Genomic DNA, 17,019 nt, shown 5'->3' with positions numbered 1-17,019 from the left:
GTGAGATTTCAGCTGTGTTCAACAGCCTGCTGAGAGGTAAAGCCCACTTGGAGCAGAGGCCATATCAAGGGACACTGGGGACCCACATGATTGTATTCCCTTTCAGATTTCTTCACTGGGCTTTCCCTACCTTTTGGATGGAAAGAAGCAATGACACCCTCCCCTCCCGGGCTGAGCTGTCCCATCAAGGAGAGCCAGCTTGTACTCATCACTCCCATAATTGTTAGATCATATAATCCTCCCATCAGCCCTGTGATGAGAGTCTTGCCCTCTCCATTCCATAGATGAGGACATCAAAGCAGAGAGGAGTAATGGTTTACTCAAGGCCACTGTCAGGCTCACTAACCTCAGCCCAGTCCAGCCAAGGCTTCTCTGACCCCATTGTCCCAAGGGTGACCTCCCTGGCTGGTCAGTGTGGCTTTCATAACAGATGGCTTGAAGAAATGGTGGGCAGAGAGCTGCAGCAAGTGATTTGGGCTTCAGTGAAATTCTTGTTTGCCTGACGAGGGCAAGCCTGGGGAGTGTGGGGTGGCCCAGCCCACCCAGTCCCCAGACTTTTCTACCCACTGTCAAGGGTCTTCTCGATGGACCAGCTGTCCTTTGCCAGTGGTTTTCTCATTTTCCTGCCTGCCCTGTCATCTCCTAGCCCTGACGCCTGTAGGTATCCACAGCTGGCCCTCTGCTCTCTGCTGCAGCCTGCCTTGGTCCTTTTGCCCATCTATGGCACCGCCAGGCAGGAGCCGCAAAAGACTCTAGATCTACAGGGTCCCCAGTTCTGAGGGGAGGCCCAAGGCCCAAAGCACCCCAGCCTGCACAGGTCTCCACTGGTGCCCTTGGTGATGAGGAATGCAGGGGTCCAACACCTGGGCTGCTTCTCAGATTAATAATAATGGAAGGAAGGAAGGAAAGGAGAGAGGGGGAGGATGGATCAGAGGAGTCTCCCTATTGCAGGCCTCCCCACTCCTCTTCCAAAGTCCTCCCCAGGTCTCCACAGCTCCTCCGAGCCTCCCTCCCTCAGTCCCTGGGTTGTCAAGGCTCACTCTGAGGTCAGGACCAGAGTGCAGTGTGGGCCAGGTTCAGTGTGAGGTCAGGGTCATGGCTCAGACTGGAGTGAGAGTCAGAGCTCAGGCTGGGGCAGAGGCTGAGGATCAATCAGAAACAGAACATGGTCCTCCAGCCCTTCCAGGGGGAGCCCACCCTGTCCTGTGGGGTCACAGATGCTGGCTCCTTCAGGAACCTTCCATCACACCCGCAGCTGGCTACTGTGACCATGCCATCCCCTGTTCCCCCTCTCCCTCCCCCCTGATCCGGTGTCCAGGGTGACCAGAGCTGCCTCTGGGCAGGAAGCCAGCCCAGAAAGCCCAGGACATCCCCGAGCAGCTGTCACCATGGCAACCTGCCTGCCATGCCATTCCCAACCCCCCCAATCCGGTCCACTACAGTTTTTCAAATTCAGAACGTCAGAATGGGAAGGGCCTCCTAGATCAGCAGATTCCAGCCCCTCCCTTTTGTCCCAAATGAATAAACTGAGGCCGGAGTGGGGAAGGGAAGGTGGGACCTGTTGTTCAAGGACCTGACCCCAGCCTGTCCTCCCTCCCACCCACTCCCGGCCCTATGTCGGTCTCGGTCGGGTTAGGGGAGTGCGGAGTCTGGAGTGTGATCTCCGGAGAGGGGCGGGCCCTCCACCCAGAGTGGTGCGGGAGCGGGCAGCACAGGAACCAGACACCGACAATGAATAAATGATGCCCACTCGCAGCCTGCCTGCGACCAGATCGCCACCGCCGAGCGCCGGCTGGCCAGGGGGCAGTCACCGGGCCAAGGCGGCCCGGCAGGCATCCCTCGGCTCCCCTGACCTGCTGCCGAGCTGCGCGGAGCGCGCGAAGATGGCGGGTCAGCGGCTAGGCGCGGGGCCGCTCTGGGCGCTGGGCGGCGCCGCCCTGGGGGTTTGCCTCGCGGGGGTCGCCGGGCAGCTGGTGGAGGTGAGGCGGGGCGGCGCGGAGGGGCTCGGGGTGGCTGTCACCCTCCAGGCAGAGGGTTGGGGGCGCCTTTCTGACCAGGAGCTGGTTTTTCCCTTCCTCTTGCCCTAGAGGACCTCACTTAATGGGGAGACACAGCTCTATCCCAAGTGCTTCCAGGCTGTGGAGGAGACCCAGCCTCCAATCTTAGTGTCCTTGGTCGGATGGGAAGGCACAGCCTCTGATTTCAGGAACATTATTCTGACGGGGGAGACTCACCCTGACCTGAGGGATTCCCGGTCTGATTGGAGATACAGCCGGGCATCAGCGAGTGTCTGATGGGGGACACTCAGCCCCTATATTCTAATCTTTGGTCTAGTGAGGTCGAAGGTGGTGGGTGGGAGGCAGGAGGGTGAGGACACCCTTCCTAGAGCAGCCATGTGTTGAGTTAGACTCCATGCTGCACACTAGGCCCTGGAGGGGAGGGGCAAGCAGGGCAGGGCCCAAGGACTCAGGGTCTTAATTGCTCCTGGTGATAACTGGGAGCTAGCAAACGTTTCTGAGCGGGCAAGAGTCATGAGTCCCGGTTTGGAAGGAGAATAAATCAGAAGAGGGCACACAGTTGGGAGGACTGTAAGGGCTGCTAAGATTGCCCAGGAAGAGGTGAAGAGGATGGCTGGGGGGTTGGCCAGGAGCCTGGCTGGGCCAGGGAGGGAAGAGTGGGGGCCATCTGCAGGCCCCTCTGTACCCCATTCCTGCTGAGCCAGGAAGGGGAGTCAAAGAGGCTGACCAGACCCAAAATTCTGGAGCATTAGGCTGGAGGGAGAAGGCCCAAGAGGCAGGACAAGGGAGGAGTGGGGTCGGAGCCTTGTAGGCAGTGGCAGAGTGGAGACAGCAGGGAAACAGAAGTGTAAGAGACAGCCAAGCATCCAGGAGAGCCCTCAAGGGGCAGGTGCTGGGGGACAAGATGGGAGAGGGAGGACAGGGCCTTATCCGTGGGGTCTGAGGGGACACAGCCCTGAACTGGTGGGTCTGAGGTACATGGAGACAGAGCCCTGCACCCCCTGTTCCTGCTGCTGACCAGGGGGTGTGATCAGAAGGCTGGGCTGGAGTCAGATGTCAGCTCTAGTGTCCCTGTAAGGGGAGCCAGGCTGGCTTGAGCCCCATGGAGTGTACTTGGTCCCCTCACCAGCTGCCCTGAGGCCTCAGGCACAGAAACTGAGCTGGTCTGGGTGTAGGAGAAGCCTGAGCATGGGGGTCAACTCACTTCTGAGCCAAGGATTCTTCCCTCAGCCCCCAGGAAAACATCTTCTCCCAGCCCATCAAGGGAAACTGCATTTCAAGTCCATCTGCCTGCCATCTGCCTACAGCCTGAACGAGGGCCTGGCTGAGTCCAGGCGATCCAGGGAAGCACCAGAAAGATGTGCAGGGCTGGGGTCCATGACACCACCCACCCCACCCACAGGCATCACCCTCCATCAGCCTGTGAGGTTCTGATGGAGGCCAGGACTCCAAGCTTGCGTTCAGACCCCCAGCAGTGCCCACAAGGAGATGCCCGACTGTTACCTGTTTCCCTCTACCCAAGACCCCTATCAGGGTGTCTTGAACAAAGCTGGAACAAGAATGTGTAAGAAGTGAGCTCTTGGCTGCCCAGGCTCTGAATCTGAGATCTTTACCGTGGCCCTCAGAATCTTCCAGTTATACAACCCAACTAGGCCAACCCACTGAGCTTTAGTTTCAGGGAACCCTGCCACTGCCCAGACCTTGGCCCTGACTCTACAGATGGGTGCCCAACCATATGCATGTGTATCCAACCTCACGTGCTCTATACCCACAGTGCCCAGCCCTAACCCCATATGTGTGCCCCAACCCCACACACATGGGCCAGACCCCACAGACATGTGTCTGAGCCCGCAAATGGGTCCAGGGCCCTGGGATGATGCTAAGGAAGGATATCTTGTCAGTTTTACCACTCAGGTTGTGTAGAGAGCTTCCCAGAGACCACTGGAACCATCCCACTCAAGTTAACAGATGGAGAAACCGAGGCCTAGAGAAAAGAAGTCTCCTACCCCAGTCTGCCTTGGTTAAGAGAAAAAAGCCAGGAATCATATACCACTCCTGGGCACACAGATCCTCTGGGTTACCTGGGACAGGTTGCTGATCCTCTCCAAGTGTCCCCAATACATGCTGAAGGGTGGTGTCCATTGGATGAAGAAGTACCTGGCTTTTGGTAGGTGCCCCATCCATGCTTAGGGACCAGAGGAAAGACTGGACAGATGGTTGAGCTGTGGGTTGCTTTTCCTTCCCAGAGAGCTGGAAGAGACTCCTCATGTCTGTCCTTATTTGGTTAATCAGGGGACAAGGCACTGCACAGATGCCCCAGGATCCCCTCTCCCTCCAAGTACTAACCCCCATCCACACCCCTCAGCCAAACTTGGTGACAGAGATAGGGTCATATCCCTCTCAGCCCCACAGATCAGGGATAGGTCTTGCTCCCACCCACCAGAGCAGGGCCATGTCCCCTCAGACCCCCAGGACAGGGTGGTGTCCTACTGGGAAGGTGGGAAGTGGTGCGCTGTGCTCTGCTCACGATTGCTCCAGCCGTGCTTACAGCTTTTGGCCTCCAGGTGTCGCTACTGCATTTCAGACAAATTATCTAGACCCGTTTTGTGAGGATTCTGGCCCAGCCTTCTGGTCAGAGGCGGTGACTCAGGTAGGACAGGTGACTGCTGAGGCCACCTGGTGGGAGTCCTGGTCAAGTAACAGAGTCACGGGGCCCTGACTCCAGTTCCACACCGCACCCCACACTGGAGGTACATGTGAACAAAGTCCCACAGGACAGGACTCGCCTTGTCTCTGGCCTTGGTCCTGAGACCCCGTCTGCCTGTGTGGAGGAGCCCAGGGCTGGAGCAGGAGGAGAGAAGGAGCCTTGAACCTGATTGGAACAAGCCATCCACCTTTTCCCCTTGGGCTTTGGTTTCCTCAAGCATCAACCACCCTTGCACTCCAAGTTCCCAGCTCCATGGTTCTGGGGCCTTACCCTCTTCCCGTTCTAAATCTGGAACTTCCCAAGGTCTGAGGCATTGTTTATGAATGTCTAAGACACTTGATTCTAGGAGATTCTGAAATGTTTGGACTGAGTGATTGCTGAGACCTGGGCCTCTCTCGGCCCCGTCCCAGCCCCTGGCCTCTGCCTGGCTCATTCCACTCTCTCCTAACCCACAGCCCAGCACGGCCCCACCCAAGCCCAAGCCGCCCCCGCTGACCAAGGAGACGGTGGTGTTCTGGGATATGCGCCTGTGGCACGTGGTGGGCATCTTCTCGCTCTTCGTGTTGTCCATCAGTGAGTAGCTGCTCCCCCCATCACCGCCCCCTGCCAGTGCCACAACACAGTGGGAGCCCGGCACCACCTCATCACCCCCCACCCCCCCGCTCCACCCCCAGAGGCTCAGAGCAGCAATTCCGGGCAGTGCAGGCAGGCCAGGCGCCCACAGGAGGCCCGCTGTGGTTTCTGGCACCTCCTGATCCACACAAAGTCCCTGTGGAGGGCTGACAGGCTGGTGGTGACCTGAAGTATTCTGCCCGACCGGCGATGCAGCCACATGGCAATTATGGTAATTACAGGGGACTCCACTGAACCAGGACGAAGACGTGTCATTTTTCCCTATCGTTGGCCTCCTCATGCTTTTTCTGCAGTTTTGCCAGCTTAAAACACCCACACCCAGGGGCCCCAGCAAGGCCACCCTTGGCTGCAGCTCAGCCCAAAGGCTCCCCAGACGCCCAGCAAATGTGGCTCCCAGGCTGCAAACCCTGCATTGTCAAATACCACTTCCCTGGAATGACTCACACCCACCTCAGTCAAAAGCAGGAGACCCCTTCCTCTCTTGGACCTGGGAGTTGCTTGATGCGAAGTCACAACAGAAGCCGGTTTGGCATGCTCCCTTCAGTTGTCCTTCCAGAGTTGGGGTCTGGAGTTGGGGAAAAGGGGGCCGAGAAATGCCGACTGGATGGCAGAGGCCGCCAGGGTACAAAGCAGAGTCTGACAGAGGTTCCTACAGGCCAAAGGGAGGAGTGGGGCACAGGCAGTAAAGAGAAAGAAAACACACTCCCCCAGCAAAGGGTTCATGGAGGAGGGGTCCTCCAAGCTGCAGATCGGTAGGATGGATGAGTGGCTTTGTGTTAGGCAGCTGGAAAGGTATTACAGGCAGAGTGTACCTGAGTGTACCAGAGTGTGGGCAGAGGTGCAAGGAAATGGCCTCCACACAGGTCTCAGATAACCCCTATAAGACATTTACTGAGTGCCCCCGGGTCAGGGGCTAAAGGAGCATTTAAGTTCTAGCTGGAGCTATCCTGGGGGCAGGGCTGATCACAAGGGCCCATCCAGATGCGGAGGCTCCAGGGGAGACAAGGACCTCTAATTTGCATGTGCTTCTCCTGGCACCAGAAGTGCCCTTCCACGCCCCCATGTCTTCCCGGCTGGAGTGGGAGCAAGATCTGAGCAAGAGCCTGCATTTTGTTCCTAGCCAAGGCCAATGATCAGTCAGGCTTCTGAGTGGAGGCCCCACAGAAAAACAGCTGCGGCTGCAGCCCCAGCTCAGGCGTCCAGAGAGGAGAATAACCCCCAGTACCAAGAGGTAGGGTTGGGGGAGGTATCTGCCCTGCAGGGGCCACAGGAGCAATCCAGGGTGCAGGTCCAAGAAGCAGCTCTGGGGTACCCCAAGAAGCAGGGATAAGGGCACCATGGGGCCTCAAGGCACACAATGGTTTCTCCAGGGCTCTGCTTGGCCCTAGATGGTAGAAGTACCTGGGGCCACATAGGAAAGTTGCAGTGTCAGGCCCCAAAAGGCACTTGGACCTCAACCACACAGACTGACTTCCACTCCTAAACCCATTTCCTAGAGAAAGGTAAGGGATAGTCCCAAAGGCCTCTGAGCAATAGGTTAGCATTTGTTACCCTCTATGCAGGGCTCTAGGGAGTAGGAAACGCTATCTCCTGGGGAGGAAACATCTTTCCCACTTCCCTGTCTGCTTGGGCCTAGGTGGTACAGCTGTTTGTGGAGCATCACCCCCAGAACCTTGTGGAGAGAGCTGGAGTTGGATGGGGTACCTGTTCGGGGTCCCCTCCAGCCTGGGGACTCCTATCCCAAGCCCCTGCCTGGGCCTGGAACTCGATCCAAGGAATTTTCTCTCCTCTTTGAAGAGAAGCAAACAGGCCAGGCTGGGTGGGGCAGGCCTGGAGTGAGGGGCGGTGCTTGAGTCCTGCTCTGACTGCCAAAAGCTGTGGCTGAGCTCCCTTTAAAGCCCAGGCCTCCAGCCTTTGCAGAGAGCATGGGCATGGTCCTGAGGAGGCACCTGGTGGGGTAGCTGGAAGAGGTGGTCCAAGCCAGTAGGGTGGAGGTCCAACCTTGGACCTCTGGCATACAGGGGTCTGGAGAGGACCAGAACCCAGTTCTTTGGGTAAGAAAGGCAGACCTACTGCTGGGACCCTTGCACAACTAACCCGCCACCATGTGTTCCTGGATGCTGTTGACACCCCATCCATTTATTCAGGAGCCCAGTCCTGTCCTCAGCCACAAATGCTTTGAAACCATCTCATTCGTTTTCTTTCATTCTGTGAGTCTGGGGGAGACTCAGTGGGACCACAACATTGGCTGAAGGGGTTACACAACATGACCTCAAGGGGTGCTCCAGCCCAGGCCACATGGGTCTGATACACCTTCCCCAAAATAGGCCTGACTCGTCCTGCCTGGCCCTCCTGCCCCTAGGAGTCTGTCAGGAAGTTATGTCTGGTCATCTGATTTATAATAGGAAGCAGCTCCATCCCCTCCCCTGAGGCTGGGGCCAAGGTGGTCAGACTGTAGGGGCCTTAGAAAAATAAACTCAGTCCAGCCGGGTCCTGGCAGCCCTGCCCTGCCCATCCCTAGACAGGCCAGCTCCATGTCCTGGCCCAGCTTGCGTGGGCACAGCTGCCCTGAGCCAGAAAACCACTCCTGGAATAACTCTGTCTGAGGTGAACACGCCGGGGCAAGGTCTGTGCCCTCTTTCATGCTCTCACAGCCAGGAGCAGCCCTGGCTTGTCCTCAGGGAGGTTGAGGAGGATGCAGCCATGTCCTCCAGGGTCTGAGGTGCTCTCAGAAGCCTGGGGAGGAGAAACTAGGATGCACAGGAGCCCAGAGGTCTGAGTTAGAAGCACAGGACATCCTCCAGGAGGCTGTAGCTTGAGTCATGGTCCAGCCCACTGCCTGCCCTCCAGGACCTCTCAGTCTAGTCAGAAAGACCCCCCAGAACCAGGACTGGTAACACAATATACGGGGCCAGTGCAAAATGAAATTGTGAGCCCCTCTGTTCAAAAATTATTAAGAATTTCAAGAAAGTGACAGCAGAATAACAAACCAAGCACAAGGCCCTCCTGAAAGTGGGCCTACTATGTGAAGCCAGCCCGGCTCAGGAAAGATATTTTGAAAATCCCAGATCCCACAGGGGTTTTGTCAAAATGTGGAGCCTCCTGAGAGGGTCTCTTGGGTAGGACACACATAGGTAGACGGAGACAGGCCTGAAATTTGGGAACCATTCCTGGGGTGTCTGAGCTCTGGCTCTTGCCAAGCCTGCTCTGTCCTCCCCGTAGTTATCACTCTTTGCTGTGTCTTCAACTGCCGCGTGCCACGGACCCGGAAGGAGATTGAAGCCCGGTACCTACAGCGAAAGGCAGCCAAGATGTACACGGACAAACTAGAGACTGTGCCACCCCTCAATGAGCTCACAGAAATCCCTGGAGGTGAGCAGGCCTGGCCCCCAGCCCCGCCACCCTCTGACCCTGCCACGCTGGCCAGTTCCTCAATCCTGCCACCCAGAGTTGCCCTATTCCTCCCCTCCACCTGGTTCAGGGAGGGGATCCAGCCATGTTTCTGGAGACCAGAGCAAAGAAATGGGTCAGAGTGAGGCAGGGAAAACAAGGAGCTATTCTGCAGGTAGGAGAGGATTGGAAGGAAGAAGGAATGAAGGGCTGGACTGGGAGGCTGTGGTGCAGGCCCTAGGACCCTGTCTCACTCATGTTGCACCCTTTTTCCTCTGCTCCACAGACGATAAGAAGAAGAAGAAGAAGAAGGACAGTGTGGATACAGTGGCCATCAAGGTAGAGGAGGATGAGAAGAATGAGGCCAAGAAGAAGAAAGAAGAGAAATGAGGAGAGCTTCCTGGAGGTGGAGGCTGGGGCTAGCCGGCCCTGGGGCTCATAGTCCTGGCCAGAGTCCAGACATCTTAGACTCCAAGCTCATACATGGACCATAGAGGTTGCAGAACACCCTCTCCCTGCTCAGAGGGGGTTGCTGAGGCCCAGGACCCTGTCCTAGAGCCTACTGGGGCAAGGATATGACTGCACCAGGTGTGCTGCCTCCCAGCCTGGACTCCACTCCTTTCACGCCATCCACGTGGTCGCTCAGCAGAGGTGGTCTTGGGCCACTGTCCCTCTGTAGATCCAAAGTGGCCTCTACCCACCCAGACATGCCTCTGTCCCCTCTTCTGCCACGAACAGCAGTGGCTAAAGGGGTAATGGGATGTGGGTTTCCTTCTGGAAGGGGGTGGCTGACCTGGATGGGATAGATGTGAGGCCACACCAGGCTGGCCATGAGGAGGGAGAGGGTCACTGGGGGAAGCAGGGGCAGCAGAAGGTTCTCAGACTTAGCTGGATAGCAGCTAAGTGGTGAGGGGGCTGCCCCAAGCCTGGCAGGGGTTCTGGCCCAGGGCAGTGAGCAGAGGGAGACCAGAAGCGGAACCCCCAGCATAGCAGATACCAAGCTCTAAGCAATGGGTACACTTGTCTTACACGCTGTGATGCAGCTGAGGCTGCTGGAGGGCCTAGCATGAGGCCCATGGGCTCAGGGCTAGGGGCTGCAGGGGTGCAGAAGGCTGAGGCCAATGGGCCAGAGAGAGAAGGGCCCCATCTTGGGAATCCAGGGAAAATTTGAGGAGCCAAGGGGGACTTAGGGTATTTCTGCTGGCCCTTTCTAGGCTCAGCTGTGGTAGCAGGTGTCAGGGCCCCAGGAGATCACCGCAGGGGGCAGTTAGGGATTGAGGCAGCAACCAGCCTTCCACGTGCTGAATATAACAGCACAGAGCTTCCTCTTCCATTCTTAACAACGGTGCCTAAAAGAAGCACTGCTAGCCAGAAGGTGAAGGCTCAAACTTGACCTGGGGAGTGAATCCTTGGGGAGGGGAGATGCAGAGAGGGGTTTCTAGATGGCAGCAAACATCAACTGAGGTACTCAGACCTGGGCCTGGAGACTAAGGAGACACCGGAGATTTCCGAGCCAGGGGGAGCTGCTGGCAAAGCTCACGCTGCCTCTGCAGCCTGCAGAGATTTGTAAATAAAGCTGAGTGCCTTCTCATACCCGAGTGACCTGAGATGATCCCTCAGGATGCCCCATCCCTGGAGCATTTACGTGGAGGGTGATGCAGTGATCAGTGATAGGTGGTGTAGGCCAGGCTGACGTTCCCTCTCCTGACTTTTCTCCCAGTCTGAATTCGGATGAGCTGGAGGGAGAGGTGGTGGCCAAGAGGCAGAGGGTCAGCTGCAGCCAGTGGGGCCTAGCCCTGAGGCAGGGCAGCAGGACCAGGGAGGAAGCTGCCTGCTCTCCACTTGCCTCTGCTCCACACCCTGGGTTTCAATGAGTGGGTGCTTGGGACACAGAGGAGTCAAACCTGGATTCTGACCTGGACCTGGATCTGGACCATTATTACACAAGAGGGAACCAGGCTGACATGGGGGAAGGAGCATGGGGTCTTAGAGCCATGAGGGGGCAGAGAGATTACAGAAGGCCCTGCTATGGAAGCTGAGTACTCACTGCACCACCAAGTGGGAACCCTGACTCTGCCCTTGGGCTCCAGCCTATGGGCTTCTCATACATATGGCTATGGCAAAGATCATTCTACTCATACAAGCCAGAGCCCTCCTGTTGGCTGGGCAGCAGAAGCGCAGAGGAGCAGGGGCCACTATAAGTCAGAGAAGCAGCTGGTAATGCCTGGGGTAAGTCCAGGCCCGGGCTACATCTGCCCTGCCAGCTGCCTCCCTGACCTCTGACCTGGGCCTCCACTAGCCCTTTATGGACAGGCATGTCCGCTGATGGTGGGGATAATATCTGATCCCAGTGGGCATCTGCCCCACTCTCCAGACAGGGGACAGGGCTGGAAGGTCAAAGTCCACTACAGTGCTTCAGGGCATTAACAGGGTATGTTCTAGCCACCAGCCAGAAGATGGGTCAAAGTCAAGGAGAACACACTTACCTCCCCGGCCCAGACACAGCTGCACCCTTATGCCCAGCCTCACATTGTGTCCTGGCAGCTCCAGCTTCAGCCTGACCCTCCATCATCGGACCCCAATATCATCCCTACACACTCCCTCCACCTTCTGTGGGAGCCACCCTGAACCTTTGGATGGAGGCAGATCCTGGGGCTCTGTACTTTTCAGTATAAACTGCCTGGAGTCACCCATCCCTCCCCTGTCTGGTTCTCTCATCTCCCACTGGAGCAGGCCCAGGAAGGAGGAGGCATAGGGAAGAGAAACATTTAATTGAGCACCTAGTCTCTGCCCTGCCTTGTGGGGCTGTGAGAGCTGCACCCGTAGCATTCTAGGCACAGAGGGTGAGGAGGGGCCTGGGCAAGGGAGGGTGCGCCCAGAGACAACGGCACGAGTGTCAGAGGACAGCAAGGAGGTTGAGGGGCAGCAGGAGTGCCAGGAGCAGGGCCCTGGATGGGGCTGGCAGGTCTGCCCATTGAGGTGTTCCCACTGCTGGCAGGAGGAGATGTGTAGGTAGATGGGCAGGGCCTTGCTCTTCTTGCAGCCTGGGCCCCAGCTCACCATTCCCACCAGGTACCATATGCTCTCCACAGGACAGGCCAAGGGCTCACCACTTATCTCCTGTGGGGAGGGGTGGGGGAAACAAAAAAGGAGGCCAGATGTGGTCCAAGGGAGACTTAATACAGCTCAGGAAGAAGCAGGGTACCCTCACATCAGAACTTCCCTACAGCCCCTGAGTGTCACATAGCTGAGGGGTGCCCTTGAGGTCCTGACCCAGGAGACCTTCCTCAAAGGGCTCCACCTCCCATCTCTCTCGCCAGTTCTCCATCCCCCGTCTCTAACACCCACCCTCCATCTTCCCACTACTTCCCATTCTTCTCCCTCATCTCCAACCTCCATCCCCTCTCCCCATCTCTCTCACCCCAACCTTCATCTCTTTCCTCCCAATCTCCGTTCCTCATCAAATCTCCCCTCCCCCATCTTCCTATCTTCCCCCTCAGTCACCCCGGCTCATCCCCATCCCCTTCCTCACCTCCCCGCAGGTCCTGGCTTCCCTGTGCCCCCAGCCCCATTCCTGGCCAGGTGCCCTTGGAGGCAAGTGAGCAAGGGGGAGAGATGCTCACATAGCAAAACTGTTCCTGTTGACGTCCTTTGCACATATCATCTGGAAGTTGATGATCTGAATCAGAGAGGGGATTTTGGAGAACCTGTGGTAGAGGCTTTCACACTCCATGCTGTTCAGGATAGTGACTTCCTTCTCCTGGATGGTCCTGAACTGGGGCCACACACCTGTGGGACAGGGGCCCCCATTCAGTCTTGGTGGTTTCACTCCTGCCCACTGCCACCAGCTTTGTGTCCATCCTCCCTTTGTTCTTCGCCACTCCTCCAGCCTCTTCTCCTTGCCACACAGCAGCTCTGGAGATCTCTCCAGGCATAGGCCACCCACCACTCCAGCTGATGCTTCCCAAGGGCCCCTTGACATAGAGACCTTGGGAGCAGGCTACCCATGATCTGGCCTTGTTGGACCTGGTCTCACACCCTGCAGAGTACTATCCATTGAGTCCATTCTGATCTCAGCATCTTGGCTCTTGCATTCCTTCTATCCCCAAAGCCAGCAGGCCCATCTAAGGTCCAAATCCTGCCTTTTCTTCAAGCTTTCCCCAAAGGCCTCTTCCTTCTCTAAGCTTCCCTAGACTCCCCTCCATGGGTCTCAGGCACTCTTTACTCTCCTCCCTGCTCTCTCAATTGTGTCTCTGTCCCTAGTCTGAGCTCCTAGGGGACAGGTGACTTCCAACCATTCCCAGCTATTCCTCAGATAGGCCATGGCAGGCATGACAAAAAGCCACCCAACCCCAGGCTGGAGACCCTGTGGGTGCTTTCAGGCAAGCTGGCTCTATGAGGCCACAGGGAAGGGCGCCTCTCTTGTGGGAAAAGAATAGGGGTTCCCTGAAGGAAATGGACATTCCTAGGGCTCATAAGGAAATGGTCCCTTGGACGGCCCTGGGACAACACTCCTGCTCTTTGGGCTCCTAAATTGGGATGATGAGGGATTGAGGGCCACTCCTGGGGGAGGGAGCCATGAGTGGACCCTCAGTGACTCCCACCTTCTGGGTGAAGATTGCTCTTAGCCAGCCACATGGGATCTTCTGGGGAGCCTTTTACAGACACAGAACCCTGCTCCTCTCACCTTGGCTGTTCTGCTTCAAGACATGGATGCCCTGGGATTGTGTGCAGACAGTAAGATACTACTCTGTGCCCCCTCTACCTTCAAGGAAGTCCTATTTACAACCCTGGCCTGGGTCTGAGGGTTCAAGGGCAATCTGGGTCCCCTAAGGCCTAAATGGCCATGATACATTCACTGCTCAGACCCTCAAAGGGAAAGAGACCTCAGAGATGAGAATCTGACAGGGGTGGGGATGGGGTCCCTGGGGGAGGTGTCTCGGAAATATCTGCCCATGGTAGACCCTGGCCTGCACCCAGGTCCTCTCCCACACCACCGACCCTGCTGTGGGGAGGCTCCAACTTACCATCAACCCTGGGGAGTCCCCAGCCTGTCACAGTGCAGAGGGCATGGTCCTTTAGCGCATAGTCCAAGCCAGGCAGGCAGATGGGCCAGACATACTTGTTGTACTTGAGTGGCCGCTCAAGCTTAAGGAGGGCAATGTCATTGGCCCGGCCGACCCCGGACCAGTACTGATGGGACTGATAATGGCTGTTCACGATGACATGCTGTGCCAGGACGTCGACAGTAGACTTAGATATCTGGTCAACCCATGGACTCCCCACCCGCACTGAATAGGTAACATCACTCCTACGGGAGCAGCGAGGAGAGTTCTCCATCAGCTCCAAGAACCCCACCCCAGCCTGCACCCCCTACCCTCCACCACACTGTTGCACCCTGAGCAAATCCAGGTAGGCCACCCACCTGCTTCAAGCCCCAGAGCCCACTCCTCACAACAGATGTGAATGGGGCTCTGCACACACACTGTGTGGTCCAGTCCTCACAACAACCCTTCATTTTATGGAGAGGGAAATGGGGCTCAAGTGACTGACTCAAGGCTACACAGCTAAGAAGTGTGGAGCTGGGACGTGGACCCAGTTTTCCCTGGTTCCAAACTCTGGACTCTGTCCAGCATCCCATGCTGGGCCCTGGAAGTGACAGAGACCTTGTGCAATCAGCCCTGCCTTGCCCTCCAGCCTCCTTTCTCAGTGTGTCCCTTAGGCTTGGAGCTCGCTTTTCCACTGGTCAGCCCTCATGGCCAGATGTGACCCTCAGGCCGCTCCCTGGCCCCAGAACATGGGCATGCCCACTCTCTCATCCCCACACTGACCAGACTCCCCTGTGAGCATCTATCTTCTTGTCTGTCTTCCCCAGCAACCTGAGAGGAGTGGTGCAGCCCTTTTCTGCCCCCAGTGCCCAGGCCAGGCCTGGCTTCAAAGAGTGCCAAGGCTGTTGGTTGAATGAAGGAAGGAATGAGTAAGTGAAACAAAGGGTGTGGAGCAGAAGAATTAGGACATTCTTTCTGCAGATAGGAGGAGGGAGGCCTAGACAGTGGCTGCAAGCCTCTGTTTCCTATCTATGGAATGACTGCACAGGACTGGAGGGGGCCAGGTGAGGGGAGGAAACCCCCAGCTCCCAGAAAGGAATCTGCAGGATTCATCCCCCACCTGCTCAGAGCTAGGGTGAGGTGGGGCTAGGACTATGGTGTCTGCCACTGATGGGCCAGCTGGCAAGATGACTGGGGCCCTGGTGGCTCCAATGACTTTCCACCTATCCATCTAGGCCCCGACTCACTGGATCATGCAGTGGGCCACGGTCAGCACCCACTCGGAGGCAATGAGGGTGCCTGCACAGATATGTGTGCCACTGGCCCACACAATGACCATCCATGGCCACTGCCGAGCCATGGCCTCCGGATCCCTGAGGGTGGTGTCCCGCTCATAGGAGAAGCCACAGGCTAAGGAGGAAAACGAAAGGAGCTTGGTAACGAATGGGCCCTTCCAGCCACATCCCACAGCACCTCTCCCTCCTCCCTCCACTCAGCCTGATCTCCCACCTCTCTAGCTGGCCTGCACCCATCCAATGATTCTCCTTCTTCATTGGTCGTCACATAATGATGTTGTTCACATGAGGACTGGGGTCTCCAGCCTCAGAAGGGCCTCAGCACTCCCCAGGTATCCCTCTCGCTGGTCCCACAGCTTAGGCCCCAAGGCGTTCCCAGCTGACCAGCCTGGTGCACCACTAGCTCCTTTGTCCTGGTCAATCAGACATCAGCTCTGGCCAGGCCCTTCACAAACCCATCTGTGTTTCCATCTGGTTTCCTTACTTCAGCCAAGGAAGACCCCTCTCCCTCCTCTAGGATCCTTCTCCTGTGATTCAGTGAGAGAAAGGCAGGTGACCTAAGAGAAAAATGGGTAGTGTGCATGAACACATACATCTGAGGATGAAACCCCAATAGCAAACAAATGCAGAAGCTCTTCAGCCCCATTAGTCCTCAGGGAAGTGTGGACTTAAATCACAGTGAGGTTCTGCTCACCACCACCTGCCAGGCAAAACTAAATGTCCCTGATAACAAGTGTTGGTGAGGAGCACGGCCCCAGACGGCTCACTCACTGCTGGAGGGAGGGTCAGTGGGTGCAGCCACTTTGGAAAAGCTTTTATGGAAAAAGTTCTCTAAACTGAAGATGCACATATCCAACACCACTGCAGTCCCGCTCCTACGTGTTCCAAATGGACTAGAGGATTGTGAGATCACTGTAAGTGGGCTGTCACCAGCGGCTGTAAAGGCTAACACAGGAGAGGGAATAGTAGCATGCACAGCAGGGTGCAGCTGGGTCCTGTGTGTGACTTTCTGTGACAGTTAAATTCTGTGCACTCAGTTCCAGGATGAGAAGTATTTCTTATGTGGGTCTTACTTCAACATGCTTGGAAGCCACTGCTGGAGAGAATGTCTTGTGGGTGTGCCCCGAGACACACAAGGGAAGACTCCCTGAAAGCCATGCTGGAGACCCCCAAAGGCCTTGGCTGGGAGCCTGGATCAGGGACTGGGCCGGATGGAGAGGCGCTGTCCCCATAGACCATTCAGGGAGGCAGGACGTGAGCACACCCCAGGCTCCCCCCACATTCCTTGCCTCCTACCTCAACAGCATGGGAGGCCTGGCCCACAATAGGTGCTCAATAAGCACTGGTAAAAGGAAGGTCCCCTCTCACTCTCCGTGCCCCTTCTTCCGCTGTCCGTTAAGGTCCTCAAGGCTGCTTGGGCACCCTCCTCCTGCGTGGAGGTCACAGTACTCACGGGGAAGGAACTCATCCTCATCGGCTTTAGAAGCAGAGTACTGCAGGATCCTGGGCGGCTGGCTAGTGGCAGCCTGCCAGGGGAAGCGACGTCCGCCCGAGGGACAGGTGGCACTGGGGGCACAGGGGGCGCCAAGGTCGGCGGGGGCATCCGTGGACAGTGCCCCCGGCACTTCACCAGCGCCCAAGCAACCTGTGGAAGGACGCAGAGGATCAGAGGTGGAGGCCAGGCCTGTGGGAGGAGGGGCGGGGGCGGGGCTCACCCCTGGGCCGCAGCAGCAGCAGCAGTAACAGCAGTAGCATCAGCAGGAGCCCGGGGTGGGCAAGGGCGGAAGTCCGGGGGCTGCGGGGGGCTGCGCCTGCGGGCTAGCGCCCCATACCAGAGCTCCATCCCCGAGAAGCAGCGAATAAGTCGCGGCGCTCCTCTCGCGACGCCACTCCCAGGGCTCGCCCCACGACGGCGCCCCCCATTGGCA

General features: G+C 57.2%; 2 protein-coding genes across 2 annotated transcripts; one reads left to right on the top strand and one right to left on the bottom strand.

The window, feature by feature from the left end:
• Nucleotides 1-1,883: 1,883 nt before the first annotated feature.
• Nucleotides 1,884-9,212, top strand: TMIE (transmembrane inner ear; the record flags this gene model as incomplete). Its single annotated transcript, XM_079713787.1, has 4 exons — nt 1,884-1,979; nt 5,181-5,298; nt 8,581-8,730; nt 9,035-9,212. The coding sequence occupies 4 exons, from the start codon at nt 1,884-1,886 to the stop codon at nt 9,136-9,138; spliced, it is 468 nt and encodes a 155-aa protein (XP_079569913.1). The 3' UTR covers nt 9,139-9,212.
• Nucleotides 9,213-11,644: 2,432 nt separating this feature from the next.
• Nucleotides 11,645-16,846, bottom strand: LOC307059821 (putative threonine protease PRSS50; the record flags this gene model as incomplete). Its single annotated transcript, XM_079714056.1, is given in 7 exon segments — nt 11,645-11,715; nt 11,718-11,868; nt 12,395-12,537; nt 13,776-14,059; nt 15,044-15,206; nt 16,545-16,736; nt 16,807-16,846. Coding segments are annotated over 7 exon segments (1,044 nt in total).
• Between the last annotated feature and the right edge of the window lie 173 nt (nt 16,847-17,019).

This window comes from Hyperoodon ampullatus, assembly GCF_949752795.1.
Source record: "Hyperoodon ampullatus genome assembly, chromosome: 10".
Lineage (NCBI taxonomy): Eukaryota > Metazoa > Chordata > Mammalia > Artiodactyla > Ziphiidae > Hyperoodon > Hyperoodon ampullatus.
This window is presented reverse-complemented; position numbering and strand designations above follow the sequence as displayed.